This window comes from Blennius ocellaris (assembly GCF_963422515.1).
Source record: "Blennius ocellaris genome assembly, chromosome: 16".
In the NCBI taxonomy this organism is placed as follows: Eukaryota; Metazoa; Chordata; class Actinopteri; order Blenniiformes; family Blenniidae; genus Blennius; species Blennius ocellaris.
In genome coordinates this window covers 22,991,133-23,015,900 of record NC_137665.1, presented here as the reverse complement: position 1 = coordinate 23,015,900, position 24,768 = coordinate 22,991,133, and the positions used below count along the sequence as shown (strand labels likewise).

Here is a 24,768-nt window from a genome sequence, read left to right as displayed (position 1 = left end):
AAGCAGATCCTGCTGTGTTAGTAGGCCAACAAACCTGATTCTGCTCTCATAAACAAACATGCAGCGAGATGATGAAACACACTATCTTTTAGAATGTTAATGAGAAACCTTTTATCATATACAGTTATAATTTGCATAAACAGACACTGGTCATGGCATTATTTCTATTGATGTGAATGTTTACTGTCCAAATGCACTGTAATGCATTGCAAGTGATACAGCCCTCGTCGTTTTAGATTTGAGTGGTCCAAGTACGCATAGAGTGATCTCGCACAAACTGGATCGACTTACTTTGCTTCCTCGTCTCTGGCTATGAGAAGGCGCATGTGATTGGTTGCAGAAGCTGCTCGCAAGATATCCACTGCTCTGTGAGCACAAACAAAATGCACAAGGTTGCTATGATGATTCAGTATATCATATTTTTGTGACGGGGTCTGATTAAACATGACAGCAGTAAGCCGTAGCTTTCATTACCGTTCACTTGTGACTCCTACAAGACTGTCCCCGTTGACCTCCAGGATCTGGTCCCCTGGCAGCAGGTTTCCTGTGAGCAATCAAATTCAGGTCAGACACACAGTGAACGTGCCAGAGGCCAGTTTTCTTCAAGGATGAGTCTACCTAAGTGGGCTTTACTTGGACTATACTGATCTTGTGCATTTTATAGTACAGTCTATGAAAATTGCATGATCAGTCCAATCCAGACACACGTCAATGGTTAGGGCTGATTTCCATTCAGAGGAACTTGGCCCCAAATTGTGTTTTGTCCAAACGCATGGTGACAAATCTGCAGGCAAAATGGGGGATTGAATCATCAATGTTGGAACTGGAAGTCACAACCAGTCTGATGGGTGAATATTTGGGGGAACTTCAAATAAAATCAATACCAGGTCATAGCGCAAATGTTTAATTATGAAAGTCATTGCATAAGCAGCTCAATTCAGCTGTCAAACCAAGTCCTGAAGATCTAAAGTAGGTGAAGGTAGCACCACATCAATCTCGAGCTTTGTTGCAGTAGGATCATTTTGCTTCCGACCTGCACAAAATGATTCATGTTAGAGGAATAAAAACAGTCCTTATCAGTATTAAGTTGCGGAGAGTTTGATATTGAAGCTCACACTGTCCATACTCAAGAGAAGGATTTATAATCTACACTGTATGATCAGCTTTCTTTTTCCAGTTTCCTTTGATATCTTGAATGATTTCATAGCTGTGTTTTATTTTTTTTAAAAAGATTAGATTTAGTATGTGTGGGGAGAATACATTAGTGTGCACTGAATGTGCACATACTTATGTGGAATAAAGACAGACAATCCCTGGAAGACATTGGAAATGGTTCCATGCTCATTGACTTTAAGGTGGTTGTGTTCAGTGATCTGTTAAGTGACTGCAACATCCATCTGTTCCGTCTGAATATATTTATTTTGGAGTCATAATTAAGAAAAGCTGTTCAGAGCAGCCGAGGAGAACAAACTGCAGAATCTTCAATGTGCACTGACAACAGTTGCGGACACGGCTTGTTTCCCTCCTTGAGTGTCTTTGTCAGTGTTGCTTTGTGCTGTTGGCCATAGGCAGCTGAAGGTCCGAGCAGCAGCAACACTGTGCAGTGCAGCAAAATCGTGTTGTTTGAATTCCAAACTCTACCAAAAGATGTTCTGTCATTGGGTTCAATATTGATTGATCACACAATGTACGATGCACAATGCATGACACCATTTTCAAGCTTCAGCAAAATCTATTGTCCATTTTTGATTTAGAACTGCAGTTCAGGGTCACTGGGTGCTGGAGTTCATACCAGCTGTGATTTTGGTGTAATTGTATCACTTTGTGTTTCACCTGGTAGCAGTGTGTAGCTGCCTCTCGCTACTATCTCATCTACTGGAATGTTTACAGCCAAAACTGGACTGGACATCAGAGGCTGTTAAAGATCATCCGCCAGAATCCACACGAAAAAAAAGAAAGAAAAACTTAGGAGCCAGTTTTAGTTCTTGATGTAAATCTCTGAAATGGTGTCAAAACCTTTCTGAAGGAAATTCGTCCTTACACACATACAAACACCTTTTTCTAGCATTTATATTTCGCAAATCATCTCCGGGTTTGTTGACATCTTGTGGTCATGGAGGGCGGAGCGAGCTGTGGAGTAGGAAGCAGCTTGTTACCTGGCTCTGCAGAAAAAGTGTATTATTTACTATTATAAGGCCTTTTATTCCAACAATAAACAATGTAAAGGCGTTATTAAGTGTTTCTGGGAATTCCCACACCTTTCCATGGCAGACCGGGGAGTTAGAGTGCACCAAACCGGTCCAGTGTTCAATCCACACCAGGGCTTACCTCCTCCACTACATCCTTGGCCTCGAGTTAGAAGGGAGCGCCCAGCCCCCTGGCCCACCAACACAGACGAGGGATGCAACGGTACAGTTTTCCCATGGTTCGGTATGCATCACGTTTTTTGGGCCATGGTAACGGTACGGTTTCTATATCTTAATATAAAACTACTCAGACTAGCAAAGGCAATATTGCATTGTAAAAATTATTAAAAGCACAGATATAATCAAACCACAAACTTTATTAAAAAAAACAATGCCCTATCAGATCAAATTTAACAGCAAACATAAAACCACACAAATTAAATATTAAGTTTAAATTAGTACATCAACACACTACAACTACAACTACAATTAAATGTCAACAGTATAAAGTGCAGCATCGATTCAAAATAATAGAACAAGCCTTTTAACAACCTGCACACTGAAGGAAGTACTTGCCTTGACCCATTTTAAAAAATATAAAACGTAAACAACGTAAAGTGCAGGATCCAAAATAATTGATCAAGAGGGCTTATTACAACCTGCGCAAGGGAACTGCTAGCCCTCACTTATAAAAAAGCAATGTGTAAACAATGTAAACATTACACAAAGTACAACGTCATGTCAGTTAAAGATCTGTCTTTATGTTGAGGTTCTTCTGCAAAAAGATGAGCATATCAACGTGCTCTGGATGAAGTCGACAATAGCCGGCACTCACAATGTCACCTGCAGTAGAGAAGACGCTTTCGCTTCAAAGGAGGTGCCAGGTTGGGTAGTAACGGATTACTTGTAATGGCGTTACGTAATTAGGATACACATTTTTTTTTTTACTGTAATCCGTTACAGTACATAAGCAATTTTTTAATCTCATATATTCTATAAAAACTGGGATTACTGAGCGGGATTACCATAGAAAATCAGATGGAATAAACTAGAAATGCAACTGTCACAAGCGCCGTCCACTGGCATTGCGACACTTCCTGACGCTTTCAGGCTGGCTGGCACTGACGCGTTGCCATGGATACTGCAGCCAGCTGCTCTCATCATGGCTGCTCCCTGGAAAAGAAACTCTTTTTCTGGCTGGAAACTCCGACATTACTTTGTTTGTTTAGTGGGAGAAGCTCTTAAACTCTCTGTGCAATGCTAATGACGCCTCCCAGCAGTGAAAGGGTTGTGAATGTCCAGGAACTCGACGTCTCACCTGAAGAAACGTCTACAGGTTGAATGTAGTTTCTTGTGATCCGCCATCTTGTTTTGTAGTTCCATCACATGTCTCACACACACACACGCCCTCCACCTCTCTTTCTCTCTCTCTCCACACACACACCTACACACACCAAGCTGTATATAGGTAGTTAGAATCTGTGTTTTATTTGTTTTCATTGTAAATAAATATAATGTTTGGAATCATACTTGTTGTGTTATTAATGAGCACAAAGGTGAATGAAATGTCAACTTCTGTGTCAAGAACTCCAAAATCCTTCAAGCTTTACTGTTAATTCTGGTAATTGTAATTAATTTAACTATTAATTCAAATTCCTGATGAACTGTTTAGTATATCTTATGAGACTGATAGAACTGAATTGGCTATCATTTCCTGTTTAGACAGGTGGAGCTCCGAGGTTCTGATACACATCAGATTAAAATTCAATAACATTATTGATAACTCTTTGATAATTATTCATCATTATCGATAGCCAACCATAACATAAATAGTGATCCATATGAGGTAATAAATCCCTACAGTGTTACCTGCTATGTATCCGATGCTTGCAAAGCAATGCTTTCACACCGTGGTTTGTTTGTTGACCCTATTCCTTTTCCCGTTCTCCTTGTAATCCAGACTGAATCCAAAATGATCCTACACTGCAGACCTATATGATGATGGTGCCTCTTCACACTTTATTTTATCGGAGTCTTGTTCACTCACCTTTGTTTCACCGCCTGCACTGCTCAGGCGCCTCAGAGTTCGACATGCAGAGCACTGATTGGCTCCTAGGAAATTCAGGGACATTCTGATTGGCTCTGAAGGCAGCATGAGCACTGAGCCTGAACAATGGGCTGCTCTCATGTCTCTACCCTGTGGGGATCACACAGTTTGTGACAGGGACATACCAAAAATGGCGCTGTTTGCCGTTGTACATTGAACCGAACAGGGCGTATTTAACGGTTCGGTAAAATACCGAATATTGTTGCATCCTTAACATGAGCAAGCCTTCAAACATGAGTTGCTCAGCTCCCTCCAGGAGGATTTTGTCACCATGATGAAAACGGAGGTAAGAGCGGTGCTAGAGAATGAGATGGCATCTATCAGAATGGACATGCATGCTTATCAGAACAGGGTTTTAGGAATTTAAGACGACACTAAACATGGCAGTGGCATCATACGCGACACTCTGGATGAACGCTACACTTGTTCTGATGATGTTGAGACACTGAAACAGGAACTTAAATGTCTGGGGGCCCTTACTGACTCGCTATAAGACAAGTGTGAAGATCTTGAGCTGCGATCAAGAAGGAATAACAAGGATTATAGTACTACCAGAGGGTCGCAATGGCTGCTCTCTTGCCACTGCATCCAGCCTGCTGCACAAAGCCTTCAGCTTAAACAATGCTCCTCTGGTGGACAGATCTCACAGATCCTTGCAACCAGTGCTAAGAGCAGGACAGCCCCCCAGGACCATTGTGGCATGGCTTCATTACTAGGGACTGTGCTGAAATACCAGCCAGAAGCAGCCTTCAACTCTGCCAGACAGCAGCTCAGAGGCCTTGATGGAGTTCAATTTCCTGCATCTCAGAATGATGTGGGATTCCAAATATGGCACAACAATGGTTTAATTTATTTCAGCAATCTATTCTTAGATGGTACCTTCATGTCTTTTGAAACCATCCAGATGGATCACAATTTACCGTAATCACATTTCTTTAGGCATCTTCAGGCCCAGAATTTTGCAAGAAGTCACTACTCATTTCCACATTTTGATGTCAAAAACACCGTTGACACGATACTAGACCTGGACGCGACTACAAGCGGTAACATCGCTAAACTATCTAAAAGATTCCACACTAATGATATGTCGTTCTTGGACACAACTAAATCTGCATAGGAACAGGATCTCAATCTTGAGATTGCAGCTGAGACTTGGAAACAGGCCGTACAATGCATAGACACATCTTAACTCTGTCTAAGACATAATCTAATCCAGTTCAAAATATTGCATTTCACTAAGCTCTCCAGATTTTACCCCAATACAGATCCTACTTGTGTAAGACGTCGCCAAAAATCTGCAACGACTGGACATGTTTTTTGAATGCGCAACACTACACTCTTTTTGGAGCAGCGTTTTCAAAGCTTTTTCAGGATTTTCCAATCGAAAGTCAAACCCAATCCACTAACGGCTATATTTGGCATACCAGAAGGTGATGTAACTATAACCATCTCCCAAGAAAACATAGTGGCATTTGCCTCAGTTCAGGCTCGGAGGCTAATTGTACATAAGTGGAAATGGGACAAGCCCCCATCATTCATATCTTGGGTAAAATAAATGATGTCTCTAGTTCCACTGGAAAAGCTTGGATACAACAGATCCAAATCGAGACAGACATTTCCTGATACATGGTCACCATTTCTTCCAGTTGTATGAAAATCATTTCCTCCTTTTGCAATAAAAATGTTTACATCAGGATCCATGGACACTTGTGTATGACCCAGTGCACAACCCGTAATCGATGTATATGTTCTCAGCCCAATATATATTCTCGATGCTGTGCATCTAGGCCTCTGCAAACAGTTGCCCCTCCTTTTGTTTACGAGATTTGCATGTAGTGTTTTTTTTCTTTTGTCCCCTTTGTTTTGTCACAGGTGTCGGGATGAAGGGTGGGATGAGTTGTGATTTGTTCTCATTTTTTGTCTACTGTTGCTCTGTAAAATGTGAAAAACTATAGATAAAGTTGGGGGGGGGAAAAAGATTCCCGCGGCATTGTGTGATCCTGTTTGTACACGCGATGTCGAAAAAGGGACCAGCCATCAGTTTGATATTTCAGACTAGTCTCGTGGCTTGAATACTCTTTGAGAATGTCTGACTTTTTTTCAAGTTGAATCAATCAAATGTTATTGATATTTTCACTTGAGTTGCCAAAACCCCATCTTTGATATCCCAGAAACCCTTGCGGCAGGTTTCCCCAAGATGACGTCAGTTGGAGAAATATAAACACAGTTTGATAGCAACAGAGTCTGATTTGTTTATAAACATATTGACATTGGTGTGATTGATTTAGGCAACTATGGATTGGAAATTTGTGGAAATGATGTGAGGATCCACACCTCGCTCCAGCACCGGATCCGCCCTCATTGACACTCCTGCAGGCAATCAATTAATTGATTGCTCCTTCTCTTCAGCCCTGCAGTGAGGAGGTCCGGTGCCAGAAGATTGTGTCTCTGTTCCGAGTCACCAGCTCCTCTCATGAGCTCCACGACTCCCGGCTTCAAGCGTCCTGGGCCTCCCCGCCTTGCTGTGCAGCTCCTCCCTGCTGCAGTCTCCTCACCTGTACACTCTGCATCCCAGAGTCTCCATTCCCTCGTCTCCCAGGTCTTGTAATAGAAATAAATGATTGCTAATTGTACCTGCTCTGCCTCCTGGTCTGCTTCTGGGTTCAGAACACTGCACACCGGCTCTCAGCCGGAACAAATGAGTTGTAATGGTCTTGTTTTCATGTATGTTTATTCTCTGTGCAGAAGTGAGATGGGAAGTATATTTTAAAGTGTGCTTGATGTTTTCTTCTTCCTCAATCTGTGTGCAGTGGGTCTTGTTTGTCTGTGCTCTCCTTTTCTCTCATTTTGTTCCCTAAACCCAACTGGAATAGCAGAAGTTCTCCACCTCTGAGTCTGGTTCTACAAAGGTTTAGTCCTCTTAAAAATGTGGACTGTTTCCTTTCCACTGTCGCTTATGCTCGCTCATGTGGAATTGTTGGCTTTTCTCTGTGAAAGTGCTTGGTATTGACTGTTGTTGCTATATAAATAAAGTTGAATAGACCCGCTTAAATCTTAGTGTATGCACGTCTTCAGTCTGTCAGTCATGCATTTGGGTCCTCCCTTCAACATGTCACTATTGATTTCAAATGAGTCAGTCAGAGGTCAATCAATGTATTACCCACATTTAAAAAAAAAAAAAAAAAAAACCTCTCCCAAGCATGTTTTAGTTAGAAATCAAAAGGCTCAAATTCTTCAGTTTTGTTTTTCATGTTGTGTGCTCATGCAAAAATATGATGAAATAAATACTGTAGTATTTACTAAGTCTTACTGCCTGGCCATGTTTTAGAAAGGAGCTGGTCCTCAGTTCTGACGGCCATCGAAATAACCACTGTGGTGAGTCAGGAACAGGTGAAACCAGATGAAGGAGTGGATGTCTTTGATGTGGATACATCTTACAAACAAAACCTATGAATGGACATTGGAATTCACTACTGGGCTGATAAATATGTGGCCTATATTTATTGTGGAAGGCACAGTGAAAGTATGCCATGGCAGTCGACTGTTGTGTTTTATTCATGCTGTCATAGACACAGGAGAGCAGTCTTGAAAATGCTTGTAACTTCAGAGTAGGGATGGTCCAAATAGCAATTTCGGTTCTCCCGATATTCTCTCCCAATTAATGACGAGTATCCGAATGTTCAGCTCGTGTAGCAGCGGGAATATTTATATTCTTTATAATTCAAACTCAATAAAAAAAGGCAAATGTACCTACCGAACCATAAATAATAGAGGTACAGTAATTAAAACAGTGGCATATATTAACAATGACAGTATTTATAGAATTTTATTTTATTTTTATTTTTTTAAACGAGAGTAGTAGTGCAATTAAAACAGCAGCAAATATTTACAACAAACATTTCTACAAATCAAATGGAAAAGATGGAAGGACTCACAACTGGAGGCAAGAACCTTATTGTAATTGTCATGTTTTTATAATTGTTTCTTATACTTACACATCATTGAGCTCTAATTTGACTTACTAAACACACTCAGAAGTTCACCAAATTTGGCACACTCATCAAGACTGACAAAAATTTCAGAAAATGTAAAAATGAACCTCCAGAGTAACAAAATGTGCTCTCTCATACTGTTAGAAACACTAAAACAGCCACCTAGAAACACTAAAATGGCCACCGTAGGAATGTTTTAGGGAGAACAAACCAAAACGTCTTTGTTCGTCTAATCAAGACCTAAAAATCACCCTGACCTAAATCATATGGGAAGTCTACAATTTGCCATTCAAAACACATTTTTCACCAAAAAAAAGGCCCTCGCACAAACACTATCTCCTCTGAGGGCCAATATCGTATTGGCTTCAAAACACAATTAAACACAATTAAATGATAGAGGAGACTCTCCTGCTCAACTTTTTGATTAACTTAATGGCTTCGATTTTATTAGCCATCAAAGTTCCAAACTCCGAATCTCACCGCCTCCCTCCTCTCATTCAAATACATGGGAAAACAAAAAGCCATGTGCCAACACCTCAAACAAGTGGCGACTGTGGCTAAAACGTGACTGATGGACAAAACTAGTAGATCTGAAGCGCAGCAAGAACCTGCCGAACACAATGATGTGACACGTGGGGAAAATCCCATAAAACATTACCTTTTTGACGAGAGAACAATGCTGATAATTTTGTTGTTCCCGTGATTTCAAGCGACATTTATCATTGCGTCAGATGGAGCAAAATTGTGTCTCTGTCGAACTACCCTTCATAGTGTCTAAAGTTTATGTCTGACTGCTTCGAAACCCACAGACTGAAAGACAAAAACATTTCCTCTCAAGAAATTATAATTTTACGGAAATATTTGCAGGAAAACTGGATTCTGAGGAGTTGTTTCAAAAATCTGGAGATGAAATCCATCCTCTCTCCCACTGTGGTCAGAACACTGTTGCATCCCTCGTTCTCCCTTTCTATTTGCAGTTGGATTGGTGGAGGATGGGATCTCCTAGTGGCCTGGTGGGGGCCCGGCTGGCAGCCTGGGGGGATGGGAAGCATCCCCCTCACCCCAAGTGTGTGTGTGTGTGTGTGTGTGTGTGTGTGTGTGTGTGTGTGTGTGTGTGTGTGTGTGTGTGTGTGTGTGTGTGTGTGTGTGTGTGTGTGTGTGTGTGTGTGTGTGTGTGTGTGTGTGTTGGGGGGAGATGGGTTTGGGTGTATACCGATTGAAATCAAGGGGTGGCTGTCCTCCGACCGGGCCGACCCAGGATTTATTAGGATTTATGGTTAGTTATTAGTGTTAACATTACTGTAAGTAAAGTAATAGATTACTGAAAGTAATAAATCACTGGAAGTAATTTATGAAAAATTTAAATTATTAATGAAAGTAAACTGCCATTCACTCATTAACAACTCCGAGATGAATTGTGTAATTACTTAAAAGTTAATAAATTATCAAAATGTGTTTATTAATGAAAAATTATTAATTTGAATGAATTGGTTATTTATCAAATAATAATGAAAGTGGGCCACCACCAGCTAAACTGGAAATAGCTAATGCCAAAATATCAGTCTTGTTTGTAAAAACGGTTATTTAAGTGAATATTTCTCTTTACTTGCAGTGGGCCCTCACTATATAGATACACTTCAATGTCTGATCTATAGCAGTTTAACTGTGCAATGTGAGTGGGTGTAGTGACTTCAAACGTCCACCGGGTGATGAGTGAGTTGGGTCCCAGGGCTCGACATTAATGCTTGCCCGAATCTCCGGGGCTAGTAAAAGCTTGGTTCGGGCAAGTGAATCATCTACCCAGCTTGCCCGAAGTGGTTTTTTTGGTTATATGTTGACATTTTCTTGGCAGAAATCCCTTGGTATCACCAACGGATCACGCCACCACAGGGCGCAGCCATTTCTCGCCCCGAGAGCGCAATCACGTGATTCTTGCCTGAATGAGATGACAGCGTGGGAAAACGCTCAACGCCGATCGTGGCTGCTATTTTCTTCCCGATTCATGTTTCCCATTCTGGTCAGTGATGCTACGTTTTACCTGGAAAATATGCATTCTGATTGGATAACGTCGCGTAATTCCTTGGGAATCCGTCGAATGGCATAGGGAAACTCTTGGTCGTCCGCCATTTAGAATTTTTCACTTTCGTCAACATTCAGATGGTCATCGGAAGTATTAAAAAGTCACTCGACTTCAACACATAAAAACAACTTCAACTGAAACAACATATTTTTTAAATTATTTTGACTTTCTAATCCCAAGGTTTCATAACACTATGGTTCAGAGAAAAAGTTGACTGAAGGGGGGGAGGAACAGGGACAGGATTTAATTTGTTATTGACCAACATAATAAAAATACATGACACACATTTACAGTGTTATTAAAAAAAAAATGTATATGGGTACAAAGTTATTAATGCAATAAATAAGGTGTGGCAGTATGGAGTATGTATTAGTAGGGTGTGACAGCTCCAATCTTACTGCTATCAAATTGATTTCAGACCAACACAGCAAAAAGCTGTGTTTATTATACATATTATTATTCTATTATACATATTATTATATGTTTATTTGAGGCCGGTTGGCCTAAAAATGTTTTTATGTAAAAAGTTATGTTGGTCAAATTCATATGCTTTTAAATTTCCATTAAAATTTGGGCAAGTAAAAACTTGTCCGGGCAAGTAAAAAGTTGTAACCACTTGCCCAAAGGGCAAGTGCTCAAAATCCTTAATGTCAATCCCTGGGTCCTCATCCAAGATGGTGTTTATTTACAACGAACCAAAATGGCGGCTCAGTTTCCCTCGGGTTACTGAGGCAACCACAGACACTCTCTGAGGTCACATGACGAACGGACGGCGTTGTCCAGTCCAGTTCGGAGTTCTAGTCGAATGTTGGAACATCCAGTTAGAACTCTTGTGATGGTTTAGTGGGGGTGGTTTAGTGGTTCAGATGCTCGATGTGGCGATGTGTGTGTTCATCTAACTGAGATTAGATACCACAAAGGGATGGTGGGCGTACGCGGGGAGCACGCTCGCAAGGTCAGTTTAGTGAAAGAGAGAGAAAAGAGAGGAAGAAAAGTTCTGGCGAGGTTTCGGGTCCGAAACTCGGTTCTCCACACGGGGATCCAAGCTAGCTTCGGGAAGCTAAACCAGACCTCTGGTGACTGAGGTGGAAACCGGGGCTTCGGACGGGAGTGCGCATGAACGTCGCGATCACGCATGTACACAAAGAAGATACAGCTTTATCAGGAAACACCAAAAATAAATATATTGCATGTATTAGCTTCAGGCGAATCTAACAATGCTTCCCAGACAAAAGCTCGCTTATTGTTAGTGGGGCGTGCGGTTGTTCAGCACCGATCGTGGTGCGGTGCGGTGCTGTGAGTGGCCGCAGTAACTTGTCCGTGTTACCAGACCGGATTTCAGCATTCTGAAGTCCAGAGGCTTTGGATCCAGCTGCATGGCGAGAGAGTGAAGAAGTTGGGTTGCAGCTGAGGTGGGTCAGTTGAAGAGGAAAAAAAAGAAAAGGAAAGAAAAAAAGTAACTCCAGGGATTTTCTGCTTGTCGAGCAAGGTAAGAAAGTTCCGGCCTGGTCCGCGTGCGTTACAACGTGGCTCCCTGCATCCCCCATGCACAGCTCTGCGTCCTGCCTGACGCGAAATGTCATGTTCCGGCACCCTGCTATCTTGACAATGGCCTTGGCCAGTCAGAGTGGCGCTGCCTCAGAGTTTCCCGGGCGGGTGCTCTGGCTGATGGTGGAGGCTTTTGATCCCTCTGGTGCTGGGGAGCAGTGCTGCAGCTTTGGGAGAGTGTGGCCAAGGGCCTCCTTGTGGGGGTCACGTGACCAATGGCGAATTTTACAGGGGCTGACCATGCGGTCTCTTTGTCCTCAAAGAAACATGGTTCACCCCACCCTCCCTTCTTCCTGAGGATGAACTCTGGATGCACAGGGCCCAACATATATTCTATAATTCATAATCAGTTTCTTCCACTAACATCTTTAGGCAACATCTGATTGTGTGACTGAACACTGGTGCTTTTTTTTCACTTATATAGCTCTGTATAGCTACAGCTATGTTCAGAATAGCAGTCCAACATGACGAACCAGATAAATCACTGTTTTTGGTATAAAACATAATAATAAATGGAAAATAATTTACCAGCAGGTGTAGTAAAGTCAGAGGAACCAACAGACCCTACTTTGATGATATGAATACTCCTGGGTCTGTGTAATTGACTAATTAAGTAAAAGGGGCGTGTTCAAAAAACTAGCAGTGTGGAGTTCAATCAGTGAGATCATTGATTATGTGAAAGAAACAGGTGTCAATCAGGTGGCCCTTATTGAAGGATGAAGCCAGCACATGTTGTGCAGGCAATTCTCTGTGAAAACTGATGGAAGATGGGTCGTGCCAAACATTGTTCAGAAGAAAAGCGTGCTTTGATTATAAAGTTGATTGGAGAGGGGAAAACGTATAAAAAAGTGCAGGAAATGATCAGCTGCTCAGCTAAAATGATCTCCAATGCTTTAAAATGGAAAGACAAACCAGAGAGACGTGGAAGAAAGCGGAAGACTACCATTGGAATGGACTGAAGGATAGTCAGAATGGCAAAGACTGAGCCAAGGGTCTGCTCCAGGAGATCAGAGACGGTCTGAAGGGACCTGTGAGTGCTGGGACCATTAGAAGACGCTATGTGAGGCGAATCTACCAGCAAGAAGCCCCCGCTAAGTCCCACTGTTGCAAAAAAGACATGTGCTGAAGAGGATTGCATTTGCCAAACATCATGTCGACTGGCCTCTGGAGAAATGAAGAAACATTTTGTGGACTGATGAAAGTAAGATTGTTCTTTTTGGATCCAGTTTGTCAGACGACCCCCAAACCCTGAACACAAGCCACAGCACACTCTGAAGACCGTGAAGCATCATGATGTGGGGCTGTTTCTCTTACCATGGTGTCCGGCCTTTATATCACATACCAGGGATCATGGATCAATGTGGATACATCACAATACTTGAGGAGGTCATGCTGCCTTATGCCGAATGTGAAATGCCCCTGAAATGGGTGTTTCAACAGGACAATGACACCAAACATACCAGTAACCAGCCAAATCTTGGTTCCAGACCAACAAAATTGAGGTTATGGAGTGGCCAGCCCAATCCCCGGACCTTAATCTGATTGAGCACTTGTGGTGTGACATAAAATGTGCTGTTTCTGAGGCAAAACCCCAAAATGCAGAGAATGGTGGAAGGTTGTCCAATGTTCCTGGGCGGGCATACCTGTTCAGAGGTGCCAGAGGTTGGTTGACTCCATGCAGCACAGATGTGCAGCAGTTATCAAAAACAGGGGTTATTCAACGAAATATTAGTTAACTAATTGTCAGGATTGCTAAATGTTAATTTTTTTTTCAGTTTATTTAGTAAATATTTGAGTTTGTAATGAGAAATGCCGACACTGCTATTTTTTAAACACAGAAATATCACATTTTCCTTCATATTCTGTAAAGTAATTAAATATTGATACTTTTTTCTTCATGATTTGTTGTGCAACACCATGTGCAGCGTTCCTAATGAAAGAAAATCAAAAATATTATAAGGATTTTGAGCTTGATTCACTTTTTTAAAAACACTGCTATAATTTTGAACATATGTATATATATATCATATATAACGTATATGAGCAGCCCCAAAGCGCTTTACATAGCTCATCACATTCACCCATTCACACACACACACATTCACACACCAGTGAAGGCTGCAGCCATGCAAGGCGCTGTCACTCCAATGGAAGCATGGTGACGTGTGAATCCACTGACCACCTCTCTAATCTAATACCAAGCAAAGCTATAGGTATCACTTATTAGAATTATTATTCACACTTTGTGTAAAGGGTATATACTGTACATGCGCAACCTGCGAAGATCTCTGCTTGCCATACTGATGCTGAAGTTATGATGAGTCACCCAACCAAAACGACCAAATGACTTTCAGCTGAGCTCATTACCCAACCCGACCACCCATCCAGCCCCCAAAACCCAAAGGCTCGGCCCCCCAAACCTCAACATTTGTGAACATGTCTGATAAAAACATTGTGTGTTTGATGACTGAAGCTTTTGAATGTGAATCACTCACCATCATTAGAAGCAAGGCCACCAGGTAAAATCCGCTTGACATAGACTCCAAACTCCTCTCCAGTTAGCTCCTTCACTCCCCCAATCACTTTAATTCCTGGTGAGAGATGAAAAACAACATTCCAAGGCCTTGAAATTGTATTCAAGGAATATACACACACGCACACACACACACACCTAGACATATTTCTACACATACAAGTAGAAATACACATTCAATACATATACTGTATCTTAATTGTAAATATTAAATACATTTTTGTGGCTCCAGATGAATTTTATTTGATATAGAGTGAAAACAATGTGTCCTTTGGTCATAAAAGTTATAGATTGTTGCACTTGAAGGATCTCATCGACAATCTGATGCCACATTGATCACAAACTAAACATCATTTTGATATTCATAAACCAAAAAAAAAGCCATGGACACAACTAACCACAACATATTACATAATTTTGTTATTTAAAGGACAGGAGGCAGTTTGTGAAACTGGGCTACTTTACTTCTTCATTCTTGGACACTGCCTGTTGATGTTTAGAAATGTTTAGATGCGCTCATTTATGAATGACTGAAAATGGAAGAGCTTAAAAAAAGCAGTTTATTTTGCTTTTTTTTTTTTTTTTTTTTTAGTTTTCTTTCAAAGAATTATGAGATGGATGTACAAAGGAAATGTGGTTGAATTCATGCACAGAATTATCATGCATCTTCAGGCCCCATTTCTTTTCCTCATGGTGAGTCGGTGCTGCTTCCTGTCACATATCAAGCGCTCACAGTAAAATAAAATAAACCAAATGCCAAATGAATTTTACTCACACAAATTCACAACTGACTACAGTCACTGCCACTTTCCACTATTATTATAAAATTAATTGCTGGTAAATTGCAAATGGAACAAGTTCGTTTCAATAAATGAATATTACCGTATTTTCCGCCCTATAAGGCACCTAAATACCTCAAATTTTCTCAAAAGCTGCCAGTGCGCCTTATAACCCAGTGCGCCTTATATATGGAAGAATTGTTCTACTCCAGACTGCTATTTGACAGCTGAACAACCAGAAGCTTTTATTTTGACAACTCTAACTTCTCAACGGGATCTTCAGAGCGGACGACACTCCACACAACACCTTCATCACTCATGGTTGAACACCAACATTCTAACAAACCAAAATAAACTAGATGAAATAATGACTCCCTAAACTGGGGAACAAAAACACATAAACACAATCAACACAACACCAAGCCCAACAACAACCCACAATAACCTCCAACACAAAACATGAATTCCCATCATGCCTTGCATCCTGAGCTCCTCAGTGCAGCCGATAGCTGCAATGCATTATGGGAGTTTCTGTTTGTGGTGTTTTAAATTTAATTATTGGGGGTTCTATTTGGTTTGTGGTGTCGGTAATAATTGTGTTGTGTTGTGTTTTTGTTGCTTAGTTCATGTAGTTTAGTTTATTAGCGGTAGTTGTAAGTTGTCAACCAGCAGTGAAGAAGGTTTTGTGTGTAGTGTCCTCCTGGCATAGGCTGCAGGTAGGACTATCAAAATAAAGTGTGTGCACCTCTCTGGGTGTTAGAATCAGTGGAAAATGTAACCTAATGGCTTTGAGCTATAAAGGTTATGACCACTGGTCTATTCCATGCGCCTTATAATGTGGTGCGCCTTATATATGAACAAAGTTGTAAATTATGTCAATCAATGTAGGTGCGCCTTATAATCCGGTGTGCCTTATAGTGCGGAAAATACGGTATTGAGTAGACACTGTCGAAGCTGCTGCTCGGAGCTGTGGCCGCAGGGTCTCTGGTGCCTGTTGTGGTGGCAACCCCCGAACCCGGTGGTGGAAACTGGAAGTAAGGGATGCCCTCAAGCTGAAGAAGGAGTCCTATCGGGCATTGTTAGCTCATAGGACTCCCGATGCGATCAACGGGCACCTGCAGGCCAAGCGAGCCGCAGCCCAGGCTGTGGTGGAGGCAAAAACTTTGGTCTGGGAGGAGTTCGGAGAGGCCATGGAGGAGGACTATCGGTCGGCCCCGAGGAAATTCTGGCAAATCGTCCAGCACCTCAGGAAGGGGAAGCCTCCACTCCACTCCTCCCCTTCCTCCTCTGAGTCACCAGACCTCATCATCCTGCCATCCTGTATCCTCGGTGTCGCCGCCTAGGACATCGAGGAGACTGTCCGGGAGGCTCAGGGGGCAGACCCGTATCCGGGCACCGGTCCGCCGGACCGCATCTACGTCCTGGACTCCGTGCGCTCCCAGGTTCTTCAGTGGGGACACAACTCCAAACTCGCCTGCCACCCTGGAGCCGGCCGCACCCTCTCCTTCCTGCAACCACGTTTCTGGTGGCCTGGCATGGCCCGGGAGGCCCGGGAGTTCGTTGCAGCATGTTCCACCTGTGCCCGCAGTAAGTCCTCCCATCAACTTCCGTCAGGTCTCCTACGTCCGCTGCCAATTCCCAGCCGGCCCTGGTCCCACAATGCCGTGGACTTCGTCACCGGGCTCCCCCCTTCTGACGGGAACACCAGCATCCTGACCATAGTGGACCATTTTTCAAAGTCCGTCCACTACGTCCGTCTCCAGAAGTTGCCGACGGCCCGGGAGACGGCTGACCTCCTGGTTCTCCATATGTTCAGGCTCCACAGGATTCCCATGGATGTTGTGTCCGACCGGGGACCTCAATTCACCTCCCGGGTGTGGCAGGTGTTCTGCTCGGCCCTGGGGGCAACGGCCAGTCTCTCCTCTGGATATAATCCACAGACCAACGGCCAGACGGAGCGGGCAAACCAGAACCTTGAGGCGGCTGCGCAGTTTCCTTCATCCTGGAGCTCCCACCTTCCATGGATCGAATACGCCCACAACTCCCTCACCTGCTCAGCCACTGGAATGTCGCCGTTCAAGGTTTGTCACGGCTTTCAACCTCCCCTGTTCCCACATCAGGAGCTCGACGTGGCTGTCCCCGCGGTCAAGGATCGCTTACGCCGGGTCCGGGAGGTATGGAGATCGGCCAGGGCAGCACTCTCCAGAGCTGCGGAGTCCAACAAACGACTCGCAGACCGTCACCGCACTACCGCTCCAGACTACAAACCTGGGCAAATGGTATGGTTGTCCTCCGAGACCTTCCCCTCCAGGTCGAGTCGCCGAAGCTGGCTCCCCGATACATCGGCCCATTCCCGGTCGCCAAGGTGATCAACCCCACGGCAGTCCGCCTCCAGCTCCCCCACTCCCTCAAGGTACACCCTATGTTTCAGTTTCTCTCCACAAACCAGTCTCCTCCAGCCCCGCGTCCTCCTGCTGACCCCCCTCCACCCCCTCGGATCATCGACGACCATCCTGCCTTCACCGTGTCCAAGATCCTGGATGTGCGGCCCCGGGGTAGGGATTTCCAATATCTGGTGGACTGGGAGGGGTATGGTCCAGAGGAGCGGTCCTGGCTTCCCCGTCGGCTCATCCTGGATGAGACGCTCATCTCTGACTTCTACGCCGAGCACCCGTACAAGCCGGGTAGGGCGCCAGGTGGTGACCGTTGGGGGGGGGGGGGGGGGGGGTGGGGTACTGTGAGGATCCACACCTCGCTCCAGCACCGGATCTGCCCTCACGGACACTCCAGCAGGTAATCAACTAATTGATAGCTCCAACATCTTGAGCCCTGCAGGGAGGCGGGTCCAGCGCCAGAAGATTGTGTCTCTTGTACGAGTAACCTCTGCGAATGCACTCCACGGCTTCCCTCTACAAGCGTCCTCGGCCAGCCTCCACGCCGTGCAGCTCTCCCTGCTGCACTCCTCGTCTGCCCTCAGCACTCCTCCTCGTGGTGCAGCACCTCCTCCTCCTGGTGCAGCGCACCTCCCTGCTGCCGTCCTTCCGCCTGCATACTCTACATCCTGGAGTCTCCATTCCCTCGTCTCCCAGGTCCTGGTTCTCAATAAAATCACTGCCAATTGCACCTGTTCTGCATCCTGGTCTGCTTCTGGGTTTCAGGACTCCACGCACCGGCTCTCAGGCGTAACAGTTTGCACCTCATTGAAAGACAGTGGTGCTGTGTCTGCGGACGTTTCAATAAACCCAGTTAACAAAACAACCAGTGCAGGGAAAGGAGCAAGTGTAAATAACAACAGGAGGGTTTACGGCCAATGAAACATTTAAATATTGCGTCTTGTGACGAGTGAAGAGCCTCACTACCAATCAGCATACAGCTGCTTTATAGCTCCTCCTTATCAAACCCAATTCCGTGGTGTTAAGTACCGTAGCAGAGGGGTGACAGAAAATAGCAACCATTGGGTATAGCTGTTTTGGTACCATCCACAATTTGTGTCAGTGGGATCGCACAAAAACCCGTCTTGCCCCGAAACATCCCGGCACGAACAGCGCAGTGGGACTGGGGATCAAGAGTGAGTATCAGGGGTTTACTGATCTCTCTCATCTGCTGTTCTGAATTAAAAAGCCTTTCCACCTTCAGGTTCATCGGCTCACGGTTTGAGCTGAATTTAACCATAAAGCATCTGTTCCTCTTACAGTCCTTCACGTCTCCCTTCACTGGAGTGAATCCAGTAAATGTAACCTTGAAATCCTCATCTCAGGGCCGCCATTGGGGAGAGATACATTGCTAACAATAATTGGCTCTGGATCTGAAGGGCATGAGATAATTATGGCCTGTTGGAAGAACAACGTTATGAGCTTCTCTGAGGAAAACACTTTCTTGCTCTTTGGTTTGGCCTCAGAGCAATTTTCTGCTCCCATGCCTCTCATCAGAAAAGGAAAAAAACGTATTTAAATACAAGACATGCTGGATCAAATACACACATTTCCTTCTTCTTCAGCTGCACATTTTTCTTAGAAAACATCATTTTCTGCTTGTGCATCGAGGGAATGTTAGTATGGCAGGGATTAGATGTTCCAACACTTTTAGACCTCGTAAAGAAATATTCACAGTGATGAAAACAAGCTTCTTAAAACAGTCTATAATAGCCTGGATGAGAGCAGAAGATAAAAGGAACATGTTTATTCAGATGCAGATGAGTGTGTGTGGGTATATGAGGGGTGGAAAACTGCTGCTTCAAAGCTCACTCTGCAGATTCTCCCAACATGTCAACCCAATTAGCGGGTACGGAGATGATTTCAGCAGTGAACAGTTTCTCCCGCCCACAGGCTGTGGTGGTGCAAAGAGATTTACCATGAGCGATCTCCAGTATAGGACAGTATGGTGTGCACAGCAGACCCTCCTTCCACCTTCAGGTGGACAGTGGGGGGGGGGGTCTGGTGACTTTAATCTGTGTACACACCAGCACGTGCTCCACTTGGATGACAATAAGCTGATTTGCTCCTCACCTGTGTGCATGTATCTCACATGCAACACACAGCTGCTATATTTAGTCCTCTGTAATTGATCTTGACTCATCATGTAACTGATGCTCACATTTAAACAGTGATCAGCAGTGAGGAAATTACAAATACTTTGTTACTGTGGTTCAAGAACGTTTGTCCATACTTCTCCTAATTCTATGGGTCTTTTCAATTTTACTTGCAACGAAACGAATATATCTGAACTTTCAATTCCTACATTTACAAAACAGCTTTTTGCCTGTTCCAACCTCTATTTATGATAACTTGATGTACAATGTGACATATTGCAAACTCACTTGAATACTCTCATATGCTATACAGAGAAAAATACTTGCCACCAAAATAAAAGGGTTTCAAAATAAAATACACTGATCCAAACTCGATGGAAGTTTTAAGTTGATTAAAATTTGGAATGAAGGGTCATGGAAGGTGTTTACTTTTAAAGTATTTGCAAGATTCGAGTTTTTGTATAAAGTAGAAGCAGAGGGAATGTTAAGTTGTGGGGGATACATGAATGTTGTTCTGAACCACAACGTGGATAGGAGTCTTAAAAGAACAAAAATGCAATTAACAAGATTCTTAAAGATATTACTGGAAGAGATTGGATGATAGATACATGGAGAAACCTGCACTCCCAAGATAAGTATTATACACACGAGTCAGCTGCCCAAAGTTCTTTCAAGGATTGACTATATTTTTCTGAACCAGGGTGGCGGTCTATTATGTTTTAATTAGGAGGACCACGACTGTGTGCCTTCGAACAACGGCTTTATGTAACTACTTTTCCCAGCATCCATCAGGGGCTTTTTACAAACAGCAAAGACAGGTACACGTCACTGTTGTGACACACCCACATAAACACCGGTCACGGTGGTATGTAACACGGTCATCAAGTGAAAGAATGTGAGATTGGTGGGGCTGATGTGTCAGATCATAACCCTCTCGACTTAAGAATCAATATGAATAACAGAAAAAAACAAACACTATGGAGACCTAATGTGAGGCATGCTGAGGAAAAGCTAAACAACGCCATGAATGACTGCAAATATTTCTCCCTGGCGCTGGATGAGAGTACAGATGTGACGGATGTGAGCCAGCTCCTCATTTTCACAAGAACCATTGACAGTTCATTTGAAGTGCATGAGGAATTACTGAAACTGATGTCTTTGCATGACACCACAAGGGGCACATTCAACGCAGTATTAAATGAACATGGGAGCTTCAGCAAACTTTCAGCCGTTGTGACCGACACCGCACCGTCCATGCAGGGAAGATGCGCGGGATTTGCGGGGCTCCTCCAACAGAGCAGAGTTGACTGCCCCATACTGCACTGCATCATACATCAGGTGGGTAACTAACTAATTTACAGGAGGTCCTCTGCACAAAAGACAATTAACTCTAGCCACATCATGGATTTAGTGACCAAAGTTGCTAATCTTATTCGAGGGGGCAACAGGTAGGGAGTACACCACTATCTGTATCTGTATCTGTTCAACCATCTAAATGGAAACTATTTAAAGACAGCCTCTTTGTGGCGTGTAATGTGGAAAAGCTCAAGGGGTATGAATACTTTTGCAAGCCACTGTAAAAAAAAAAAAAGGTACATACAGTTGTCCCTCACTATAAGGTGGTTCACCTTTTTGCGGCCTCACTGTTTCGTGGATTTTTTTGTGTGCAATTTTGCATGCTCCTTTTTTTTTTTTTTTTTTTAAGGGCGTATGAATGCACACAGTGTTCTGCGTCCTGATTGGCGAAGGGTGAACCTGCACATTGCGGTCTGTGTCCTGATTGGCTATGGTACTGTCGACCCTTGTCAATAGATCTCCGGCCTGTGTCTCATGGATATGAATGCATTCGACTTACATATACATATACATATTACATATACATAAATGTCTGATCGATAGCAGTGTGACTCGGAAGTGCTATGTTTGTAAATTCTGTTCCTTACAAAACCCACAATATCGACACAACCTTGCCTGCCACAGGGTGCTTAGCAATGAAGAACTGTTATGCAAATGATGCACCCTATTGTTCACTGTATTCTTCTCAAAAGCACCACGTTCAGTAGGAGAAATGTTTTCCAACTGACTTTATGCCACCAGCCAGAATAAGAGCAGTGGAGGCAGTGACCGATGCGACACGAGCCGTTTCCAGCTCTGTCTTGTCAAATGCACCGCGTACATTATGAAACAAGTTCACCAAATAACTTTAAATATCATACAGATATAAGAGGCAAGTTGAAGAAAACCTAAGCAGTACTGAAGAAAGCAACGTGAGCTCAGGTCAAGCCAAGCACAGAGAGTTCAGTCATTCTCTGTGAGTGTATGTGAGAGTGGAGCACAGCTCGAGCCGCAGAGATGTGTGTCTTGCAGGGAGGGGCGGGGCCAGTGTGTGACTGGCCAATCACAGAGCGTGACAGGCCGTTACCAAATGAAGATTTTCACGAGCACAGATATTGAAGAGTTTTACTCTTATGATGCTCGTACTCGTCAAACATGCTTTATCTGATTCATCCCTACTAGAATCATTCCTTCTTAATTGGAGCTTTAAAAAATGTATATCTTGAGGTCACGTCACTAAAGAATTATCAACACTATACAAAGAAAACTACAATAAATGAATACATCAGATACAAAATAACATTCAGAGATGATCAACCCTACCACTGGATCTTACGAGAATCAAAATAATTAAAATACATATACCACGCAAGCTCCTCTACTTATTCCACGTTTTACCTATAGATGTCCCTCATACTCAATTGATGATCTGGGACAGGATGATATTTGGATTCATGTGGGCAGGAAAGAAGCCCAGAATCAAGTATGAAATTCTCCAGCTGCCAAAGGGTATAGGATATATATATAGTCTCCCAAAACTGAAAGAATACTTCTAAGTGGCTCAGATAACTTGATAAGCTGGAGTACACCAGACGACACAGCTAAATGGAAGGACATGGAAAAAGAGTTCCGGGGCACCCCATCCAAAATATCATTGGATATAAAGAAGTATATGCTAAAAATAAAAAAACAACTATTGGATTCAATTACATTATTTCCTTTGGAATTATGGTTTAGAATCAGTAAAAATTATGGGATAAAAAAGGATTGTAACCTGCGAAAGTGGGATCAATTTGATAGTAACTTTAAGCCAGCGTCATACGACAAGGGATTTAAACAGTGGGAGACCAACATAATTACTGCATGGTGTGCTCTAGATAAAGACCGGGAGCTGGAGAGTTTCCACAATATGAGAGAAAAATACAATCTGGGAAAACATGAACTGCATAAGTACTTAAAAATGTGCGACTACTTCAGAAAGGAAGAATGGATCCCTCCATGGAGGTGAATGGTGTGATTTAAACCATAATCAATGTTAATAATGTATAAGGGCATAAAAAATCTGAATAATACCTACACTAAATCAAAAATTGACAATAAACAAAAACTGAACAGATTTTATAAAAGAAAAATGAAAATTGGAATTTGATACTAAAATTCTAGACAAAGACTGGCAAAATATGTGAAAAGTGCACCAAACATCCATCAATCATGGATCAGGCATGGAGGGAATTTACCTGGAAGAATCTCCTCAGATTTTTTATTACACCCAAGATGAAAAGTCAATACTCAAATGGGAATCAGCCATGCTGGAGAGAATGTGGAATAGTCAATACAGACCACACACTCACATCTTTTGGAATGGCCAGAATATACAGACGTTTTGGACAACTGTACATAAAACAATGCAAAATATACAAAGATAAAACATTCCTAAGAGCTGTATAATAATATAAATTATTTGGGTAACCTAACGGAAAACGACATACATGCAGGGGATAGATATCTGGTTAAAATATTACCGATCGCTGCAAAAAAGGCTAAAACAAGGAACTGGGGTAAAGTGGATCCACTGACTCGGGAACAATGGACAGACATAATACAGGAAATCTACACAATGGAAAAAAAACTGACGTATCGATTAAGACTACAAGAAGCACAAAAAGAAGATAAGTGGAAGAAATGAACTTTTTTTTTTTTCAGGAACTCTGATAAGGACAGATGATTGAAAAACTAATCAATGAAGAAGACAAAAACAAAAAAATGACAAAATAGAATGAAGCTCCCAACAGGATATTACCCTGTTTTCTTTTCTGTATTTGTTTTTATTGTTTCATTTATTTTTTAACCTTTTTTTCTTCTCCTTTCTCTTTTACTTTGTTATTCTCTTTTTTCTCCCCACTTTTTTTGTATGTTTTGTGTTTTGTATTTTTTAAATATATTGTAGGGAAGACTGGCTTCCTTGAATTGAAGATGTGTTGGATCGTTAGGTAGAGCCCACAGCGGGTGATCGGTCAGAATCACTCAAGAGTCCCTCGGTGGATGGTGGTTTAATCCAGTGCTTCTCAAATGGTGGGGCGCGCCCCCCTGGGGGGGCGTGGTGGGGTGTCAGGGGGGGCGCGAGGCGGCGCGACTTTCAGTATTAGTGTCTTTATTCATGCTTGAACAATAAAAAAAGGGCCTCCAGCCACTAGGTGGCTCACACTAATCAACAGGCTGCCTGTTCAACCCAGTAGAGAAGAAGAAGTAATCCATCCGGGACCCCGCCGTCACCCCTGGCTCTACTGATGGTCCACACAAACTACACATAACTATTAACCCCTCGAACACACACACACAGTTCAAGGGTTTACTCAGGCCCAGATAAGTATCTAACAGCAACATTCACAAGCATCATGATTAATTAAATAAGGCGAAAGTAATTAGTATTACATCATTAATATACACAATGTTTACAATATTGTTATAGTGTTAATTATCTTGGACTTGCACTGTAAGCGCTGGGATATTAAAAAAAAAAAAAAAACAGGCACTCCTGAGGTCACCACTAATGTCACCTATGAGTTTGGGATTGTCCTTTTTTTGGTTTTGGTTTCCGACTTTCTATTTCTATAGCCCCTCCTTGTTTTAATAGTAATGCATTTCCACTGATTTATCCACATTAATCCTACACACTACAC

General features: G+C 42.9%; 1 protein-coding gene across 1 annotated transcript in view; it reads right to left on the bottom strand.

The window, feature by feature from the left end:
- LOC308141078 (syntaxin-binding protein 4) overlaps positions 1-24,768 on the bottom strand; it is a gene marked incomplete at both ends in the record, with an annotated part of 237,544 nt that overhangs the window by 116,230 nt on the left and 96,546 nt on the right. Inside the window, 3 exons of the mRNA XM_080511081.1 lie at positions 292-366; positions 475-544; positions 14,409-14,504. Coding sequence (XP_080367207.1) covers positions 292-366; positions 475-544; positions 14,409-14,504 — 241 coding nt within the window. The remainder of the gene's footprint in view (positions 1-291; positions 367-474; positions 545-14,408; positions 14,505-24,768) is intronic.